We start from the raw sequence: 19706 nt of genomic DNA, 5'->3' as shown, positions 1-19706 counted from the left end.
CTTTATTAAAAGGAATTAAATAATTTGTGTTGTTTATTTTATTCTTGTAAGAGTATGGTCAAGCCACAACCTCTGGTCAGAATTTGATAAGTAGGATTGACCGATGCTGACTAAGAATGAAAATGTGGCCCAAAAATGTAATGTAAGTTTGCTATCTATAATTTTAAAGGTGTGCCAATCGTAGAAGTTATCCAAAGCTCAACTCTTTTCATTCTTTGTTTTTGTCTCTGTTGATCTTATCCCTTTTTGTGGTTTTCATTGATGGAATTTCCGTGAGGAGAACTCTTTTTAATTTGTGGTTTACTCTTATCCCACACTATGGTCTTTAGGTCCCTTTTCCCTTTGATTTATAGAGAGCTTTTCAATAACAAATATTGCATGCTATTATAAGTCAAACATCCCCCACCTCTCTTTTGATGCTAGTTCTCAATTCTTGAATTCTACTTAGGTACTCTCTCTCTCTCTCTCTCTCTCTCTCTCTCTCACGCGCACACACGCACACACATAAATGCATTGAACTAGGGGCAAAATGTTTTTTCCTCCTAAGTTAAACTAACATACGCTGAAAGTATGTCGAAATCTTACACAATTAGGTCACTTTCAACATTTATTAGCAGATATATATTGTTGAATTGTGTGACCATCTAATCTAAAACCTTAAACTGTCACATAGAGCATGTATTTACTAATTATATTATATTATCAAAAGACATGATGCGGTAATTAATACCCTGCAAAACTAACACAAATTATGTTATGTCTGTTCTTCTCTCTTAGCTTTCTCGCAATTGGATGACAATTTGCGTATTCTTAGGTGAAAGGTATATTGAATAGAATTAGGAGTTTAAATTAAAAATTGAACTTTTTATTTGTGGGATGTGGGTGCATGTTTGGTTGGGGGGGGGGGGTTTGCATATTACTATGGTTAACTAACGTACGTATGATAACTGGCTGAATTACAGGATATATTTTGAGGATTCTCATTATGGCTGGAAAATTTAGGAAATGCATGCTACTATGCTGTTCAAGAAAGTCTCTCAATCAGGTTAACTCTAGACCTCTGCCCTTTTTATATTTGATAGCCTTTATTTTTGTAGTCGAATGATGGTAATGTGATACTCCAATATAACAACCTTATGACCAAAGTATACTTTCGCCATCCCAAGGTCCAACCTATGTAAACTTTAACGAACATTTTAAAACGCATCATTCTCTATTTCAATAGGAAGCATACAATTTACATTGAATAAGTTTAGTCTAACTTAAAATCAAAAAACTTGCTAAATTAACTCTAGAATAAGTGAAAATTATCAAACAGATTAAAGTGTACTCCAAATTTCTTTTATCGTACAAGAAAAAGGATCTCTCTCCACACAAAATCTTTTGGGCCCGAGCCCATTTGAGCCCTCTATTGTTTGGATACCCACATTGCATTTCTTTTCGATTCTGTTTAATAACCATACAACAAAGTCAAATGACAAAGAATTGAAGCTAAATTGGCCCACTAAAGCTTTTGTAGAAATAGCGTCCACCAACCATTTTTGGCCCTGTAATTGAAATGTAGCTATTGTTATGGAGTTTCGAATTCCACAAGTGAAGTTCATGACAATGACCTGGATTTCACCTGTTTAATTTGAAATTTAATGACTATTTTTAGATGATATAAGTTGAAAAGTGTTTATTTGTGAATTTTACACAAAACTTTTGATGATTTTTGAAGTATTATGGGTCAAAAAGCCTACTAATTAAATATGCTCTAGTTAGACCAACAGGCCCAAACCTTTGGAGCTACTTATGGTTATGAAGTCTTTGGTAATAACCCCTCGTCTTTGCACCTATTAATAGCCTGTTTGGCCAAGTTTTTGAAAGGCAAAACTGTTTTTTTTTTCTTTCAAAAAATGCTTATTTTTAAAAAGTGAGGTGTTTGACCAAGCTTTTGTTAAAAAATAAATGCTTCTAAGGAATAACAGAAACTGTTTTTCAGAAGCTAAAAAAATAGTTTTTCTCCAAAAGCACTTTTTTGAAAAACACTTTTGAGATAAAACATTTTGAAGCATTTTTTAAAAGTTTGACCAAACACTAATTCTTTGCTTAAAAGTGCTTTTTAAATAAATTGGTCATACACAAACTGCTTCTTACCAAAAGTACTTTTCTGAAAAGCACTTATGTGAAAAACCCTCTTCAAAATAACCTGATTTTAAAAGTTTAGCCAAAAGGCTATAAAGGGTTCAACTGGTTTCTTTCCTTTTCCATATCTCTGCCTTCACTTAAGGAGAAAATGCAGTAACAGCGAGTGGTTAAATCCCTTATATAGCACAAAACAAATAGAAATATACACAAATTGATATGAAAAGGGGTGTTGATGAATAAAGTTTTACTTTCTCTACTTTTCATTTTTTTCCCAAATAAGGATATGCGGACAAAGAAGTTGCATCAATACCTAGAGGACATTCTCGTTTTAATTCTTGGTTCTGTTGAGTTAGCCCCATAAAAGACTAAATTTAATTAAGAAAAATCCAGGGGAAAGGTCGGATTAGGTCAAAAACACACATCAAGTATAATTTTTTTTTTGAATTTTCTACTTAAACTATCAGTTGTTCACTTTTCCTACATGAACTATCACCAATTAGTTTGCAAAATACACCTCATTAAAAATGAACAACTGATAGTTGAGGTGTGTTTTGCAAACTAGTTGGTGATAGTTCATGTAGGAAAAGTGAACAACTGATAGTTGAGGTGTGTATTGTAAATAATTGGTGATAGGTTAGGTAAGAAACTCTCACACCTGATAGTTCAGATAGGAAACTAAAAAAAGGATGATACATGAGGTGTATTTTTTATCATTATCTCTATATTTCATTTACATACTTGAACTATGCTATCTTTTTATTAAATACCTGAACATATGGTAAAATATTCATATTAGACACTTCCAGCTCAAAGTTTTAAGAGAGCTTTTGTGCGTGTTCTGAAGAGCCATTACGTAAATAAGTTAACCACTTAATATATGTCACCTCCTTTGGTTATTACGCATTAACCCTACTAAGTCATAAAACCTCATACATGTTTCGTTGATGCTAACGTGTATAATTAAAGGAGTAGAAATATTTAATGTGATTAACATATCTATATAATGATCGCTTGTAAACACGCGCATAATTTTTTTTTCAAAATATGAGCCGAAAGTGTCTCATATTAACATTTTATCATGTATTGAGGTTCTCAATTAGACAAGACCAAAATTTGAGTGCATAAATGAAATTTACTAACAAATTCAAGGGACTATCAATGTATTCAACATATCTTTAATTTCTAGGGTCATTTGCACTTTTGTCCCTATTTTGTGCCGGTCTTTAAGTTTTACCCTTCAAATGGGCCGGTCTTTAATTTTTGCCCTTTAAAATCAAACGTATGCCTAGAAGGGCATAAATTACGCAATATAATATCCATAACTTATGCTAGTTCCTTGAAAGAATTTATGCCCCATTAGGCATAAACTTGATTTTGAAGGACAAAAGCTAAAGACCAGTTCATTTGAGGTCCAAACCGTGCAATTACTTCTAAGTTCTACTTCAACCAGACCGACAAACCCAAACATCTAAAACTCAAATGTTTAGGGGTAATTTGCACAAATCAGATATTTTGATGTCACTATTTAAAATTTAATCTCATTAAGAAAAAATAAAGTAAAAACAATCGTTTCGCCAGAAGCAGGAGAAAAATTCTGGCGGGGCGCCATGAACCTTTTGTTTGAAATTGGGCAAGACTTTTTAACAGAATACAATGGTGATCATTAGTGTGGAGAAAATATCATGCTATCATGTGTAATTTGTGTTGAAAAAAAATGGTGATCATTAGGACTTTGGTCACAAATCCTGATGAATGGCCAGGATTTCAGTCATAAGACTTGCCTCAACAAGATAGTTATGTTGATTGTGAGAATTTTGATCTTAAATTTTGTCAATCACCATAATGTGTTGTGTGGAAATTCAGCAACACATTTTTGCTTCGAAATTGATCAAAATCAACGTAACTAAATTTGATATCCAACCTTGTATAGGGGCAGCTCAATAAGATCGGTGGCCTAAAGCCAACTTTAATCGGAACGGGACGCCTTATTTTTTCTGCTCAATATTTTTATAAGAAAAATTAACCTATAAATATATTGTAGGTAAAAATTAGGCCTCATTCTTCCTTAACTAGAGGTCTTGGGTTCGAGCCTCAGAATAAAAAAAATCTTGCTAGTGAGTGTTTCCCTCTTTAATCGATCTTGCGTGCCTCGAAATCGAATTAATGGGAAAATTCAATACAAGTACCGAATACTGAATAAAAAAAATGGGGCCCCCAAATTTTTGGGGCCTAAAGCCCCCGCTTTAGTGGCTTGGCCCTCTGGTCGGCCCTGCTTGTAATGCCAATATATCCCCATAATTTTTAATTGTTAGATTCATCCAAATTCTCAAAAATCAAATAGACGCACTTTATTTTCTCCAATAAACAAACTCAATAAAATTCAACTATCTTGTTCTTCAAATTTCTTCAACCAAAATACTGACAAATAAACAACGTGCATATGAAAAAAATGGAGTTGAAGAAGGAAAATGAGGACTAGAATTCTGGAGAAAGTATATAATTATACAAGTTTAATCAATGAGGTTCAAAATTACTCGTGTAAATTTCAGTATGTTTGTTGACTCGACCACGTTTTAATCACGTGAACTATTATAGGTCCAAAGGCCTGCTCCATTATACAGAAGGATTTAGACCAAGAAGTCCATTTTTTTTTTAAATGGCTATAATTTTCCCTCTTTCTTACAGGACTTTAGGACTGTTAAACTGGATAACAGTTGTTGAAGTGATTACAGAGACTAAAGCTCATAATACTTCAATTTGAGAAATACTCCCTCCGTTTAGAATCTACGTGAAAGTATTTAATTGAAAATAGAATTTACGAAAGAAATAGAGATTTTTGAAATTTGTGATTTAAACAATACAAACATATCATTTATTTGAAACGGACTAACAAAGAAAGTGTATCTCTTAAAACGGGTCAAGGAAAGTAGAATTATGGATCATTGAATTTTCTTTTAAAACACTTGTTTGCTACATGAAGTGGGTAATTATTGATCGATATAAAAACTTCCACAAAATTCTGCTATTAAAAAAAGTATGCTGAGAGCAGCTCACTGAAAAAAGAAAGAATAAAGAAGGGTGTCAAGTCACGCCTTCACGGGCCATTTTGCTGGTCAAATTTATATAGTGGAAGGTTGAAATAAGAATAAAGGAGGGTGTCACGTCACCCCATCACGGGCTATTTTGCTGATCAAATTTATATAGTGGAAGGTTGAAATTGGGAAATTGCCTTTTGGACTTTCTTAAGAACACTTATCATTTAAAAAGCATTTTTTCTGCGCGGATTGCCCATCTTTTGGGTAGTCTTGAGATTTTGCCCCTCATATTTGTGGTCTTTAAGTTTTATCCTTCGCGTAGAAATTTTGAGATTCTAGGTTCGAATTTCCGCTCAGGCATAAAAATAAAAAATAATTTCGCAAGATAAGAATTGGGAAAGTTATGCCGAAGCCGGCATACGCTCGCTTAAGGCATGACTAAAGTCATGCCGGATCCGGCAGAACTTTTTGCATAGTTTAGTTGTGCCTTATGGGACAGAATTTTAGTTAAGCTATAACTAAAAGTATGCCCCATAAGGCGGAATCTTTCCTTAAGGCATAGACTTTGCCTTAAGGAAAAGTTCCGCCTTATGACTTTTCCTTAAAGCATAGTTTAGCTATGCCTTATGGGACAGACTCTTAGGTAAGGCATAACTAAAAGTATGCCCCATAAGACGGAACTTTTCCTTAAGGCATAACTAAAACTTTGCCTTGCAAAGTAAAAAAAATAAAATATATGCCTTAAGACAAAGTCCGCCCTCAAAACAGACTTTAGCTATGCCTTAAGCGCTCGTATCCTCCGTAAGATAACTTCTCCAAGCCTTACCTTGCGAAATTATTTTTTATTTTTATGCCGAAGCGGGAGTTCGAATCCAGAACCTCAGGGTTTCTACGCGAATCTCAGGGTTTCTACGTGAAGGGTAAAAATTAAAGACCAGGGGAAACAATTAAAGACCACCCCAAAAGAAGGGCAATCCTGCGAATTGCCCTTTAAAAAATTGCACGGTTTTCCCTTCAAATGGGCTGGACTTTAATTTTCATTTTTTTGGTCTTTAATTTTTGCCCCTCAAATTGGTGGTCTTTAATTTTTGCCCTCGTCTAATACTCTGAGGTTCTGGGTTCGAACCCCAACTCAGTAAAAAAAAAAAAAGGGAATTTAGCAAGGCAGAGGTTTGGATTCACAAGACAGAACTTTAAGGTAAAATTTTGCTTGAAAGTTCGAACCCCAGCTCAGTAAAAAAAAAAAAAGAAGGAATTTCGCAAGGCAGAGGTTTGAATTCGCAAGGCAGAATTTTGCCTTCAAAACACTGCCTTAAGCCAGAATTTTAAGGTAGAGTTTGAAACTCTGCCTGAATCATGCAAAATTCTGCCTTAAGGCAGAATTTTTGCGAATCCAAACTCTGTCTTGCGAATTTTTTTTTATTTTTTGACTGAGCGGGGGTCCCGAAACCAAGGGGTTTTAACGAAGGGCAAAAATAAAAAACCACCAATTTAATGGGCAAAAATTAAAGACCACCCCAAAATAAGGGCATTCCTGCGAATTGCCCCCTTCATAATCGAACTTATGATTAGCTAGTCAGAAGTTCTTTAAGGGTGCAGGGCATAACTTGTGAAATATTATGAGGTGAAAATATAAATTTATGCACCGCGAAAAAGTTATTTGGTCTCAAGGGGCAAAAATTAAATACCAACACAAAATAGAGGTAAAGTGCAAATGACCCATTATTATTTCTTCTACTTCTGTATTTTGCGAAGAAGTGCATTATCCTCCTCCTTCATTTAACATTTATGTGACTAATAATCCTCATGACCTTTTGTGGTTCATGAACTCCACATACCCTTTCCAACTCCAAAAGAATATTTTGGGTATTGCTTTTGTTTTCGAAATTTAGTTTGGACATAGATTGATAGGATACGCATTACGTAAAAGTATTAGTCTTTCTCTTTCCAAATCAATTCATTTTTTGCTACTCCCTCAGTCCCATATTAGTTGTCCACATTATTATAAATATTCGTTCCAAAATATTTGTTCATTTAAAAAATCAAGATAGAATTAATTAGTAATTTTTTTCTATTTCATCCGTAACATTAATTGTTTTTTAAAGTAACCAATATTGATTAGAGTGCAATTTATATGAGAGAGATAAGGGTAATATATTAAAAATACACTTTTATTTATGATTTCTTAAAAGACGTGTAAAGGAGAAAGTAGACAAATAATAAGGGACGGACGGATTACGAACAGATGGAAAAATGTTCAAACAGATATTTAAATTAAACCATTATTTTTCTCAAACAACATCATTCATCCTCTAAATTGATTACCACAATAAAATTAAAAAACAGCATTTTAAGACCACCATACTTTATCATCACTTTTCACTCTAACGACACTTGCAAAGCGAACATACAAAGTTTCACATAAAAACAACCTCATTAAGGCAGACTTTCTCATATTTTGGGTATTGCTTTTATTTTTGCGGTTGAGTTTGGACATAGGATAAGGATTACGTACAAGTTTTAGTCTTTCTATTTCAAAGTCCTTTCATGTTTTGGTACAAACAGATATTCAGTAACTGAAATTTCCGTCCTTTTTCCTCATTTAGAAAGAAATGTCCAAATTTGTCCTTAGCTTATGTGAATGGTCCAAAATTAGATCTAAACTTTGTGAAATAATTTAGATTTTACAACTACTTTTTGAAGACATTTCTCCTCCGCTAAATCAATCACCACTATACTAATTAATCCTCTCTTCTAAAACACTACTTAAAATCATTGTCACTTAACGACAACTTCTCACTCACATGACACTAACAAATTAAAGGAAACTATACAAAGATCTACACAAGAACTACCCCATTGAGACGATCTACTTCACATGCACCTTCATCTTTACCACTTTTCCCAGACATACACCATTCTACTTCCTTCAGCAGACCACGGACCTTCAATCATTATAACCTCATCTTGATTGCCACAATAGTACTGTTGCAAAATGATTTAGGAGTTGAATTATGTGTACCTGAGATTGTTTTAGCATTAGGAGGTCAATGTGAATAGCGATCTAAGAAATTGATGATAAAGTTGTGCCGATGGAGTTCGGACAGAGGTGGAAATTCAACTTGATGGTGCAATTGACCGTTGTTTGAATTCTATTTGGGCTTATTTGAGTTTGATGGTGGTTAATTTTGAGCTTGAGGAATAAAGACTTGACCATCAGAGGTTCTGAGTGTTGAAAAAGATACTGGTGTTGTTGCCGAAATAATGACCTGGTTATTCAAACTTTAGGTGCAAATATGGATCATTTTGCGTAATTCAAGGGTAGAGTTGACACTTTTTCCTTACAAAAAAGGCTCACGTGTTCGCTACAAAAAAGAAGCTGCTGGAATTAGCTACTAACTTCGTTGTTAATCCCTCGCTAAATTGCTCATGTTAACGGATTTTTTTTTGATAATCCGTCGTTAATACAAAATTTGTCCGTCGCTAATTTCTATTTTTAAAGTAGTGTACGTTGAAAAGTTTATGTAACTCTAGCCAATTTTTCAACAACAAAGATAGATTTGTCCCCAATTAGTGCCATCTCCCTGTATTCAAAAGACAAATAAAGCCTACCTTAGTTATCGTTGAAGAAGACCTTCAATAAGCCAAAAGGTGAATCAATCTAGAAAATATGGACTTTTTCTTACAAAATCTGAACTTCGAAAAAGACCGCTTATATGAAGACGAAAAGTCCGTTTGATGTTAAATTTAACTGTATAGTTCCCACAAAATATGATTAATTATTTTAGACAAGGATGTAGGCTTGTAGCTAGCAACCCAAAATTATTAAAGAAGACAAAATATTGAAGAAATGAATCAATGTTACCTCCAAAAGCCAAAAATAGAAGGTGTATATGTGGTGGCACTCCATGGTTGACTTGCCCATGGGAAACAAACAGCCACCGGCTAGCCAGGAAGGCCACATTACACGTACTAGCCCTTTACCGAAAACCGTATAAATTAATAATTAATAATCATCATCCTGATCAATTAATAACCATAATCCTTTTTGACTTAGTCATATAATTAGGAGACAGAGAGGATTCTATTATGTCGGACTAATGTATTGTGCCTGTGTGCCCCTGATCCAGTTAACACCTTTTTAAGGATTTGATTTTTACAACTCAGTGATCAGAGGGCATAGTTTTAACTCGAAGGTACATGCTAACTGTTATATTATCCAGATGAGTTTTTATTTCTTATTAATTATATGTCAAAAGAAGATGCTACTATGAGTAAATAACCAATCCTACACATTTCTTTCATTTAATAAAGATAACAAAACAGAAGTACTTCCTAAACAAATAGTATTATGTTTTTAGGTGTTTGAGTTGAATTCGTACTTGTTAGAGACTAAACAACAGTGTTTCAAGTTGAAGGGGTAGATAAATTTCAATGATAGTGAAATGAAGACCTACTGTTATGATATGATCAGTAAAGATTTAAGTATTGATAGGGTAAAAAATATTTATGTAATCAGATCACTTAAAAGATAATTTCAAATATTCTACTTAATACCACTGATTGGTACCACTGATTGGTAATCTAATAAATAATAAGCAACCTATTTTAACATAGTTCTGTATTAAAATTACACCAATGCATATAGCTTAAACTTTTTGATAGACAAATTCTTCTCAGAATATATATGTGTAGAAAGGAAGCTGTGAAATGCTCTTAGTACACACACTAATAAAAAAAAGTATGTCACAATTCGAATTATAATTGTGACTCCTTTGGCAAATACCACATCAACAAAATACGGGAGAAATGCTAGATATGCAAAAAACAAGTCTTAAATTCTAGTGACGCATTTTAAAACTTTGCGAGCCTAGACTCAAAGTAGATAATATTACGGGTAGGCGGTGATGATACAAGTAGTGTCAAAGCCACTTCGTTTGCAAATTTAGGCAACTCATCATTGAATTTAGTTTAGGAAAATCCCACATAAACCCGCATCTTTTAAATGATGGTGAGACAAACCTTAGCTGAAGATGTTGGGTAATTAAAGGGTGGGGGTTCATCGACAAAACATGAGAAGATGTTGGTTGTACATGAAAATAACTTTAATAACGTGTTTTAAAATCATGCGTGTCTAGGTCCAAAGCGAATCACTAATGAGCTATACAATAACACTACATGTTACTTCTTTCGTCTCAATTTATGTGATATAATATTGATTACAGACCGAATTTAAGAAATAAAAAAAACTTTTAAACGCGCATGCCTAAAATAAACATAATATTTGACATCGTAAATCATTTCAATAAAGCTCAAAGTAAAAGTTTTAAGTTGAATTATTTCTAAATATAAAAATATATCATTCTTTTTGGGACAGATTAAAAAGAAAATTATATAACATAAATTAGGCCAGAGGAAGTATAATTTAATTGAAGGAACTTGTTAGTAATTTATAAAAATTCATACTCCAATTGAAATGCAAAAATATTTAATCAATGAAAATTTGAGAAAGTGAAGCCAGTGGCCCATTCCCCCGTAACCGCACTGTAAATGGCTGACGCTTTTACATGTATGTACACATGTTCCTTCCATTAAGGCGTTGAATATTCATTTTCAATCTAAATAAATATGATTTCCCAAATTTCAATCCTAATTAAATATAATTATCCAAAATTTCAGTCCATAAACAACATCAAAATTAACCACGTATCAGCTTCTCAACTAACCATGGTTAAATCCCTTTCTATAAATACTCCCTACACCACATCGTCCTTTACGACACAAAGAACGTCAGTTTGTTTACTGTTGAGCATTTTTTTCCTCGAAAAGAAAGCCATCATCTGTCTCCTTCATCACCTTCAAAAATGACTTTATTCTCTACAAGTCAACGTGAGGTACATTCAAATCTCCATATTTCTCATATAATTTTATCTTTCTCCTCCATAATTCTCATATTTTCAACTTTCACCTCTTTTTTTTTCTGATTTAATTGCCTCAAATTCCAATTTCTGTTGAATTATCATGATCTTCCACATAAGTGCTTTAAAGATTTTTAAAATGTATTTTAATCCATTTAATTGAATCTCGTTTTATAGAATTATAGAAATTAAGCTCCCGTTTGGCCCTAGATTATATTTTGAAACTTAGAAACTTGAAAATTCGAGTTTTTGTAAGTTGAAGTTGTGTTTGGATATGTGTTTTATTTGAAAAAAAATTGAAGTTTTGTGAATGGAAATGAAATTTCTCCAACTTTTAAAATCAGATCAAATTTCATATTTGAAGATAAATATTCAAAACCAAAATCTATGGCCAAACGCTATCTAAGTAAGATCAAACAACAGGAGAGGGATTATATCATTATATGATGTTTTGGTGATTAACATAAGTTTTTTGTGTGATTTTTGCTGTGAGTTTCAGGTTACAAAAATGGCAGAGGATTCATATGAAGATGCCATTGCAGGACTGAAAAAGCTTCTCAGGTAAAGTACCATATGATTTTCCTTTCCATTTTTTGTCATTTTCCTTGAGGAATTTCGTTAGTTCTATAACGTAATTAGTGTACTGAATTTGTCCTGATCCGTCATTTCACAATTTCCGATAGTAACGGACAGACGTGTGATATCATCATCTCATATTTGAGCTATCCTAACTGTTTTGTCTGTTTGCATTACACATAGGACCCACATTGGTCACTGGGTCCCACGCGGAGTGGGTGTTTTTTAATTTTTTTTTGTTTGGTTTTGTGTGGTTGGTAGTGAGAAGAATGAGCTGGAAGACTCAGCTGCGGCGAAGATACGGCAGTTGACGGCGGAGCTCGAAGGCGCCGGCGGGAAAAAGTCTGACCCGGATGAGAAGATCCGATCCGGTTTCGCACATTTCAAGGCAGAGAAATATGAGTAAGTTAAATTGCCTATTTGGTTATAAAAATTTGAAAAAAAGTTTTGTTTTGTGAAAAATGATATTATTTGGAGGAGATTTTTGAATTTTGTGATCTTAAATTAAAAATTAGTTTTTAAAATGAGAAATATGGAGATTTGATTGAAAAAAAACTTACTAAATATAAAAAGAGTGACTCTCAGAACATATCAAAAAGGAAAATAAGTTGACTTATAGAGAAATATAAAAAGATAAGTTTACTTTATCACTCTTGGAATATAATAAACCAATAATTTGAGAAATGCACTGAAAAATGATTATAGTTAATAATAAAAATGAATTAGGAACTACTCCTTCCGCTAAAAAAAATTATATAATAAATGGAGACATAATTTACAAGCCATATTAATTGATCTATTTTTATTGAATATATTTTGGGTAAAATAGAAAAAAATTATTTTATTTAGATATGTTAAGTAAAAGTGGATGGAGGGAGTTATTCTGATTTGCTGAATGAGATAAGCAAAAGTGAACCTGCATTTTTAAGTAGAATGGATCAATAAAAAGGGAAGGAGGGAGTAAAATTAGCAAGTACTTTGCCGTAGAAGAATAGTGTCCTTTGCTATTAAAGGTGGTGGTGTCAGAACCTTTGTGGCATAAAAATTGCATGATTCTCGGATATGCTGCCAGAAAATCTTAATTGTCTTTTTCCTGAATTTATTTATTTAATGCATATAAAAAGTGGTAAAGTAACGTAATTTATGTTGATTGTTCTTTTTCCACTGTTGAAGGTTGAAAGTTAAGACTCATCGTGTGAAAATGACACTCCATCGTATTACTAGTGGTTGAAAATATTACTCCATGCTTTTTTTATTTGTCACTTTTTATTATAAAATGCTAAGAAGCACTAGTCAGTTGAGTTAGTTTTTCTAATTTCAATTCTTACTATTTTACAAAGTCATATAACTACTAATTACTCAATTTTAAGAAAGAACTAAAAGTAATGTAGCCGAACTTCCCTTATAACTAATGTTATTAAATAATTTTCTTAGTAGGTGTGTCAAAGAAAAGGTCGTAAGGAATAAAACCCCCTCACCAAAAAAAAAAAGTCTAAACATTAAATAGTAGAATAGAGTTAAATTCCTGACAATTAATAATACTTTCGATGCTTCATTTTATATGAAAATATTTATTTTATACGCTAGTGTTCAGTTGATACTGAGTTTAAGAAAGGATTTCTAATACATATCAAAAGTACCGTTAGAATTTATAATCTTAGATACATCATAACAATTTTTATGACAATAAATACATGTAATTACAGATAAAATAAAATAAAATCAAACAACATTTTTTTTTTGGAATAAATTCAAAATAAGAAAGTATCATATAAGGTGAAATGGATATAATATTAGCTAATGAAAGTCAAAGAAAATAACTCTTGATATGAGTGGATAAGTGGGTTGATGTACCCCTAAAAAAAGGATAAGTGGGTTGCTAGGTGTCCAACTTGTGGGGAAAGAGTGGAATCTTGATCATTGAAGTCTAGCCATTCTGCCCACTATTTCTTCTTGTATAAAATCATGGTCCTAAATTGAGAAAAAGACATCCAAATTAAATGGAGTAGAGTATGGCACGTCTTGTACACAAAAGTTCAGCTAAAAAAATAAGAAAAAAGTTGTCAAATAAGAAAAAAGTTGTCTATATAGAGAAATTTAGTTTATTTCCAACTAATTATTGAAAGTAAAGCAGATTTAAATTTCATTAAAAAAATGTAAGAATCCTACTCTGAAATGATCAACGTGCCCTTTAACTATTTCTGGATAGCAATGTGAAAGAAATTAAAAGAAAACTTGATGCAACTGAAAGGAAATGGCAGATGTATGTAGTTGTTTTAAGAATTCAAGATCATCTTCTCTTATTTGAAGAGTTAAATTATTTATCTACAGGAAGTGAAAGAATTTTTCTAATTTGAAAGATTCTTCATAGTTTGGTATATATTTATGCCAAAAAAAACCATGTTAAATAATTCAGAATTCTTAACCTTGGGTTTTGCACTTTATTTGTAGGAAAAACCCGGAATTGTATGGACAGCTTGCCAAAGGTCAAAGCCCTAAGGTAATTCATATTAGGGTCACTTCGCGCATCAGCAGATAATAATAAATTATTAATCATGTTCTCAATAGTTAATGTAGTTATTTCCCATATATGATCAAATTTTATTGAAAAGATTACTACCCTCTAAGGAAAATAAAAATATAATTATTCTTAACCACCAGTCTTTTCCCCCCCAGCTGGTAAACAAGTTAGTAATTATTAAGCTCTCAAATTATTCTCTCTTGCAAACTCTTCGGCGAGAATCATGACCCCCATTTTTTCCAAAATATTTTATGTATGTTTTGAACCAATGACAATTCACCAATCTTGAGGTAAACAATTTCTATCAATCCCAATATACTTGCCGTCCACAATGTGAATTGTTCCTGAATGTTGTGCTTTTTAAATTTTTTGGACTGCACAACAATTTTCATGGCGTTTAAGGCACGTTAGCATTGACCAATGCCCATAAATAATTGAACTTAAGCTACATATACAATCGGTATAAAGAAATTTTATAACATTAAGTTATTTTTATATGTTGTTACATGTAACATGTCTTATTTTTAAGATTACTAATCCACATTTTAATGAAGCTTGCCTTAGAATATCCTTAAGATGACTTGATAGTATAATTTCTTTTTTACATTAACGGTATATACAACAAAGACCTTGTTTAATTTGTCACTGAATTACGTCCAGTTCTTGGTATTTGCCTGTTCCGATTCTCGAGTATGCCCATCGCACATTCTCAATTTCGAACCAGGGGAAGCTTTTGTGGTCCGTAATATTGCCAACATGGTCCCTCCTTATGACCAGGTAAATTTTATACTAAATGTTATGTTTCTATTGAAATTACAAAGAAAAAGTAAAAATTATACTCACTGACAAAGTAACATCCACTTGTATTATTTGTCATGTGTAATTTCTTCCAATTGTTATTCCAAATGACATTTCTTACAGATAGTCCATTTGCTCATAGAAATTGTCAAGTTGATTCTAGGAGAAGTAAAAGTCCCCCCACAGTAACAGCTAGCCAACAAATTGCTATGTTGATGTGAATCTTGCTTGAGGCAAATCCCACAATAAAAATGGGGAAAAAGTTAGCGGTCATACAAGTTAGGATTGAAAGTCAACTTTTGAGGCGTCTTTTGAATTTAAGTCCAACAGAACAAAATTGTGAGGACCCGAAAGGTTGAATCATAATAGACAATATCTTGAAAATTGGGCACGCATGTGTCACCCAATTTATTACTTTCAATTCGAACTATATAATTTACAGTTGACAAGTTTAGATACACAAGTTGACTCTTAGGTTTGTAATCTTTGCCACAATAGGAAGTACAAGCCGTTAAGTGTAGTTGTCTGAATTTGCCTCTGAAAAAAGGCAACAGAAAAGAAATTCGTCATATTATGTAAGTGTATGCAGTACCATGCTAGAGACTTAACCAACAAGAATCAGAACAAAAAAAGGAAAGGAACTAAGCAAAAGTTAAAGAAATTAATGATGTGGATATGGCATAAAGTTTTGAACTTTACATTATTCGTAGTTGAATTGCAGATTCTGAGACATGTATGTTACAGTGGGGCGCATCTTAACTCATAATTTATCCTGTACTTTTTTGCACTTTATCCTAATTGAGAACAGTATTTAAACTTAAGTGACTCTAATTTTGTTATACAGACAAAATATTCTGGAGTGGGTGCAGCAGTCGAATATGCAGTTGTCCACTTGAAGGTCAGTCATTTTTAACACCTATTAGATGACAATTGAAATTTGATTTTACACGTATTCTGCTTAATTAATAAAGGATAAAGTTATTTAATTTATCCTTAATTAATGAGGGCAAGAACAAAGTATCTTTTAGCCTGCCCATTTATGGTCCATTGGTCCAAAGCCTACCTAATTATAGAGATGCCTTTCTTACTTTCTCCCCATATTATGTAATTGAAAATGTCAACTTGTGTGACATTGACTTTATTATTCAAATTTAAGAAGGTTAAGAAGATTATTTGCAATACGAATAGAAAACAATTTCAACTGTTGAGTTGTTTTAGTTTAGTTTTTCTTTTAAAGAAAGGACACCTACTCGTCAATTGCTGCTCTTTAGGTTAGCTCATTATTTCGAAGTTTCAAAGGTTGTGATTAGTCCAAAGATTGGCCCCAGACAGACTTTTCGTCATAAAAATATATATTTATATTTGACTTTATTTCTAACGCAAGTAGTTCTTTTGATTTTAGTAGAGCCAGAACTACTTTCAGGAGCCTAAATTTCTCCTAATTGAGCAACATTTTCAACTCTCCTACATTGTTTTGTGTGACTTTTAAGAGTTGATATATGAAGTCCGTGAGTACTTGTCTGATTTGGTCTTAAACCTCTTTTTAACTTTGCCTCAAACTGTACGTCCCATGTGCGTGGTAGAAATCAAAATATACATTATACTGTATTATATCATGATCAGCTCATAACTTCAGCCTTAAGTATGTAGGGATAAATACAATCATTTGGTTCAGATGTCTAAATAAAAAATATTGACAAGTTTTGGAGGCTACATAAGTATTCGGCCTAATTTTTAATTGCCTACACTTGTCTTGTTTCCTATCTATTTGGAGTTGTGAATTAATTTTTCTAAAAAGCATGTACAGTAGGTGGAAATCAAATTATGCATATATTACGTACATCTTAACTTCAGCCTTAAGAAAGTAGGGATTAGTAAAATCATTTAATCACTACTTACTTAAAGTTTTTTAGTACTAATTAATTGACTGTACTTTTCCTTTTTCTCCTATTTATTTGGAGTTGTGAATTTAACAATAAATTTTTGTACTATTATAGGTGGAGAATATTTTGGTGATTGGACACAGCTGTTGTGGAGGTATTAAAGGGCTAATGTCTATTCCTGATGATGGGTCCACCAACAGGTTGTTTTCTTCCCTTAATTAGATGCCTGATAAGATCATGATTGAGAATGAAACTCGGCTTATCAATAAGCGCATAGTCACTCTTATTAAGCAGCTGATGAATAAAATATGATCAGTCTATTGACTTTTAAAAGACACGTCTACTCATCAAGATAACATAATAGTAATTAGGGAAACCAAATAATTACTATAACGGAGTAATTCACGGGTACTCTTCAGATCAGTCCAAAAAAAAAAAAAAAATTAATAGGCCAAAGAATTATTACTCCCTCTTCCCAATTTATGTGATATTTCGAGAGTCAAACAAGAAATTCTTTTACCGCGATTTATTTGTATACCCTTTAATATTTTAAATTATTAATTATTGTGATTTATAATACTTTTTATGAGTTTCTAAATATATAAATTATTTTTAAAAAAAAATTAAGATTGTATGTCTGAATTCACAATCAAAATAAAGAAATTTGTCTCTCGAAGTCCACACTGTATCACATAATTAGGACGGATAGAGTATAACTTTTACTTTCTTCCGTCCTTTTTATTTGTGGCTTTTTAAGTTAAGATAATTACTCTAATATATTTCTTATTTAAATATGAAGAAAGTATTAATTGTATTTTTTTTTTCAATTTCATCCTGATATTTGAAGAAGGCAAATAGTTAGTATTAATTACTCATTTAAGTAAGGACCCCGCACATAACAGGAGATTAGTGCACTAGGTTGTCCTTTACTCATTTAAGTAAAATATATGAGTAATTTAGTCAAATATCTATGAAATAATTATTCCCAACAGGTGTCTATTAGTGATCAAAGCTTGTTGAGTAAATTGGTATAAACGGGGGAAAAATATTATTATCCATGTTCTTATACTTTGACTACATCAAAATGCAGCGATTTCATTGAAGAATGGGTGAAAATCTGTTTAACAGCTAAGGCAAAGGTAAAGGCAGAATGTTGCGATATGGATCCCACTGAACAATGTACAAAATTGGAGAAGGTAATTAATTACTCTTTTGTTACCTATGATATGTTTTAGATAAGGGTCAATAACAGTTTTGGTTATAAATTATAATTTTAATCCTTACGATATTTGACTAAGTACTTTTGATCTCTTTGCTTGTGAAAATTCATAAATTTACCACGATTATCAATTATTCCACCACTTAGTTATCTATATTTTATATAGAGCTTGTATTTTAACTTCATATTTGACACTAATATAATTCTAAATACTTCAAATATAGCATATTTCCTACATAAAGGGACCAAAAAACGCACATTTCTATTAATTGAACTTAAATGTGCTAGTCAAATATCAAGAGAACTAAAATCAGAATTTACTAATAACCGAGGGACCAAAAGTGTTGTTATTCCTTTAGATCACTAATAAAACTTTAACATTTGAGATACTTATATAAAAATGTAATGTTAAATTTTTGTATGACGTTGAGCAGGAGGCTGTGAATGTATCATTAGGCAACTTATTGACATATCCATTTGTGAGAGAAGCTGTGGTGAATAAAAGCATTGCACTAAAAGGTGGACACTATGATTTTGTGAATGGATCCTTTGAGCTATGGAATATAGACTTCAAACTTACCCCTTCTGTTTCACTCTAAACTATTGCAAAATTACAAATTTTCATGTAACCAATGTAATTGTGTTTCAAGTTTTTTTTCTCTTTACTTTGCACTTTGATGTAAATGTAATACTGAACAACAATGTGTGTCAAAGAAATAATGTTAGCTGGCTGTTTGAGCTTTGTGAGCTTTGTGCTTAATATTATCTACTTTTGTTTTTTCACAACCTTTCTTTTCGATGAGCCAAAGGCTCACTAACCAGTTACAATATTTTACAATAGAGTTTTAAGTTATATACACCGTCAGTGTAATTTTTTTTTACAATATCAGGTCATTATGAAAGACATAATTAAATAATGGAAGTGTCCTCTCTCTAATTATTTAAGCTTTTAGATGAGATGATCACACACTTCAACATGAGATTAAAATTTAGAATAGGTAGAGGTCTTGAGATCGAGTTACACCGCCATTCATGTTTTTTTTTAAAAAAATTCACGTGCTTGACCGGTAAAAAAGAATCAGGCCACCAAACAACTGTTGCTGTCCATTCAAGATAGGCGTAAATTGTTTACCATTTTATTTTGGAGTTATCATTTCAGTGCTCCATTTTAATTAATTCCTAGCTCATGATCTTGGATAACCAATTGAACCCAATTGGCTGCAACGTAAAACCTTTTCTATTATTAACTTCATTTTCTAATCGGGATATTATAAGTGTCAGAATTCACCAAGATTTAGCCCTTTGTTCATAGATGTTGAGTTTAATTGATAGATTGAATGGGAAATGGAGGGAAAAGAAGTGGAGGGAAAAACCATTGCTCCTCTTTACTTTACGAAATGAGCATTTGTCCTCATTGGTAGAATGGAAAGAAAAGTTCTCCTACTTAAAAGTAGAAGTACTCCTTCTTGTTGCTAAAGGGTTAAGAAGAGGGTCACCCCTCGCGCTGTCGTCATCGCTCGGCTTCGGCCAAATGATCTGATTGATTTATTTAATTAATTAATTAACTTATCCAATCCTACCCGTTAGTAACCCGGATCCGCGTGTCTGACCCGCGACTCGGTTCTT

At 32.4% G+C, this 19706-nt stretch overlaps 1 protein-coding gene across 4 annotated transcripts; it reads left to right on the top strand.

The window, feature by feature from the left end:
- The first annotated feature begins 254 nt into the window (after positions 1-254).
- On the top strand, positions 255-18822 carry LOC132067337 (carbonic anhydrase 2-like). Of its 4 annotated transcripts, none has more exons than XM_059460534.1 (10): positions 255-448; positions 963-1045; positions 11577-11644; positions 11921-12061; positions 14111-14159; positions 14841-14957; positions 15823-15876; positions 16976-17061; positions 17952-18057; positions 18515-18822. In XM_059460534.1, exons 2-10 carry the CDS (start codon positions 986-988, stop codon positions 18677-18679), a joined length of 846 nt encoding a protein of 281 aa, XP_059316517.1. In that variant the 5' UTR covers positions 255-448; positions 963-985; the 3' UTR covers positions 18680-18822. The 4 variants fall into 4 exon arrangements, with proteins under 4 accessions (XP_059316517.1, XP_059316518.1, XP_059316520.1 ...); XM_059460535.1 differs by having other exon boundaries at positions 258-448; positions 11583-11644; XM_059460537.1 differs by lacking the exons at positions 255-448; positions 963-1045 and adding an exon at positions 10908-11059 and having other exon boundaries at positions 11583-11644.
- Positions 18823-19706: the final 884 nt, after the last annotated feature.

Source organism: Lycium ferocissimum, chromosome 8, assembly GCF_029784015.1.
Source record: "Lycium ferocissimum isolate CSIRO_LF1 chromosome 8, AGI_CSIRO_Lferr_CH_V1, whole genome shotgun sequence".
NCBI classification, from domain to species: Eukaryota; Viridiplantae; Streptophyta; class Magnoliopsida; order Solanales; family Solanaceae; genus Lycium; species Lycium ferocissimum.
The sequence above is the reverse complement of the archived record's forward strand: the minus strand, read 5'-3'. Positions and strand labels throughout refer to the sequence as shown.

Bases quoted from the DNA above. Each gene is read 5' to 3' on its own strand.
- LOC132067337 (XM_059460534.1), top strand. From the start codon at position 986: ATGGCTGGAAAATTTAGGAAATGCATGCTACTATGCTGTTCAAGAAAG. The intron at 12,062-14,110 runs GTAAGTTAAATT...CTTTATTTGTAG, and splicing joins TTCAAGGCAGAGAAATATGA to GAAAAACCCGGAATTGTATG. The intron at 18,058-18,514 runs GTAATTAATTAC...GACGTTGAGCAG, and splicing joins AATGTACAAAATTGGAGAAG to GAGGCTGTGAATGTATCATT.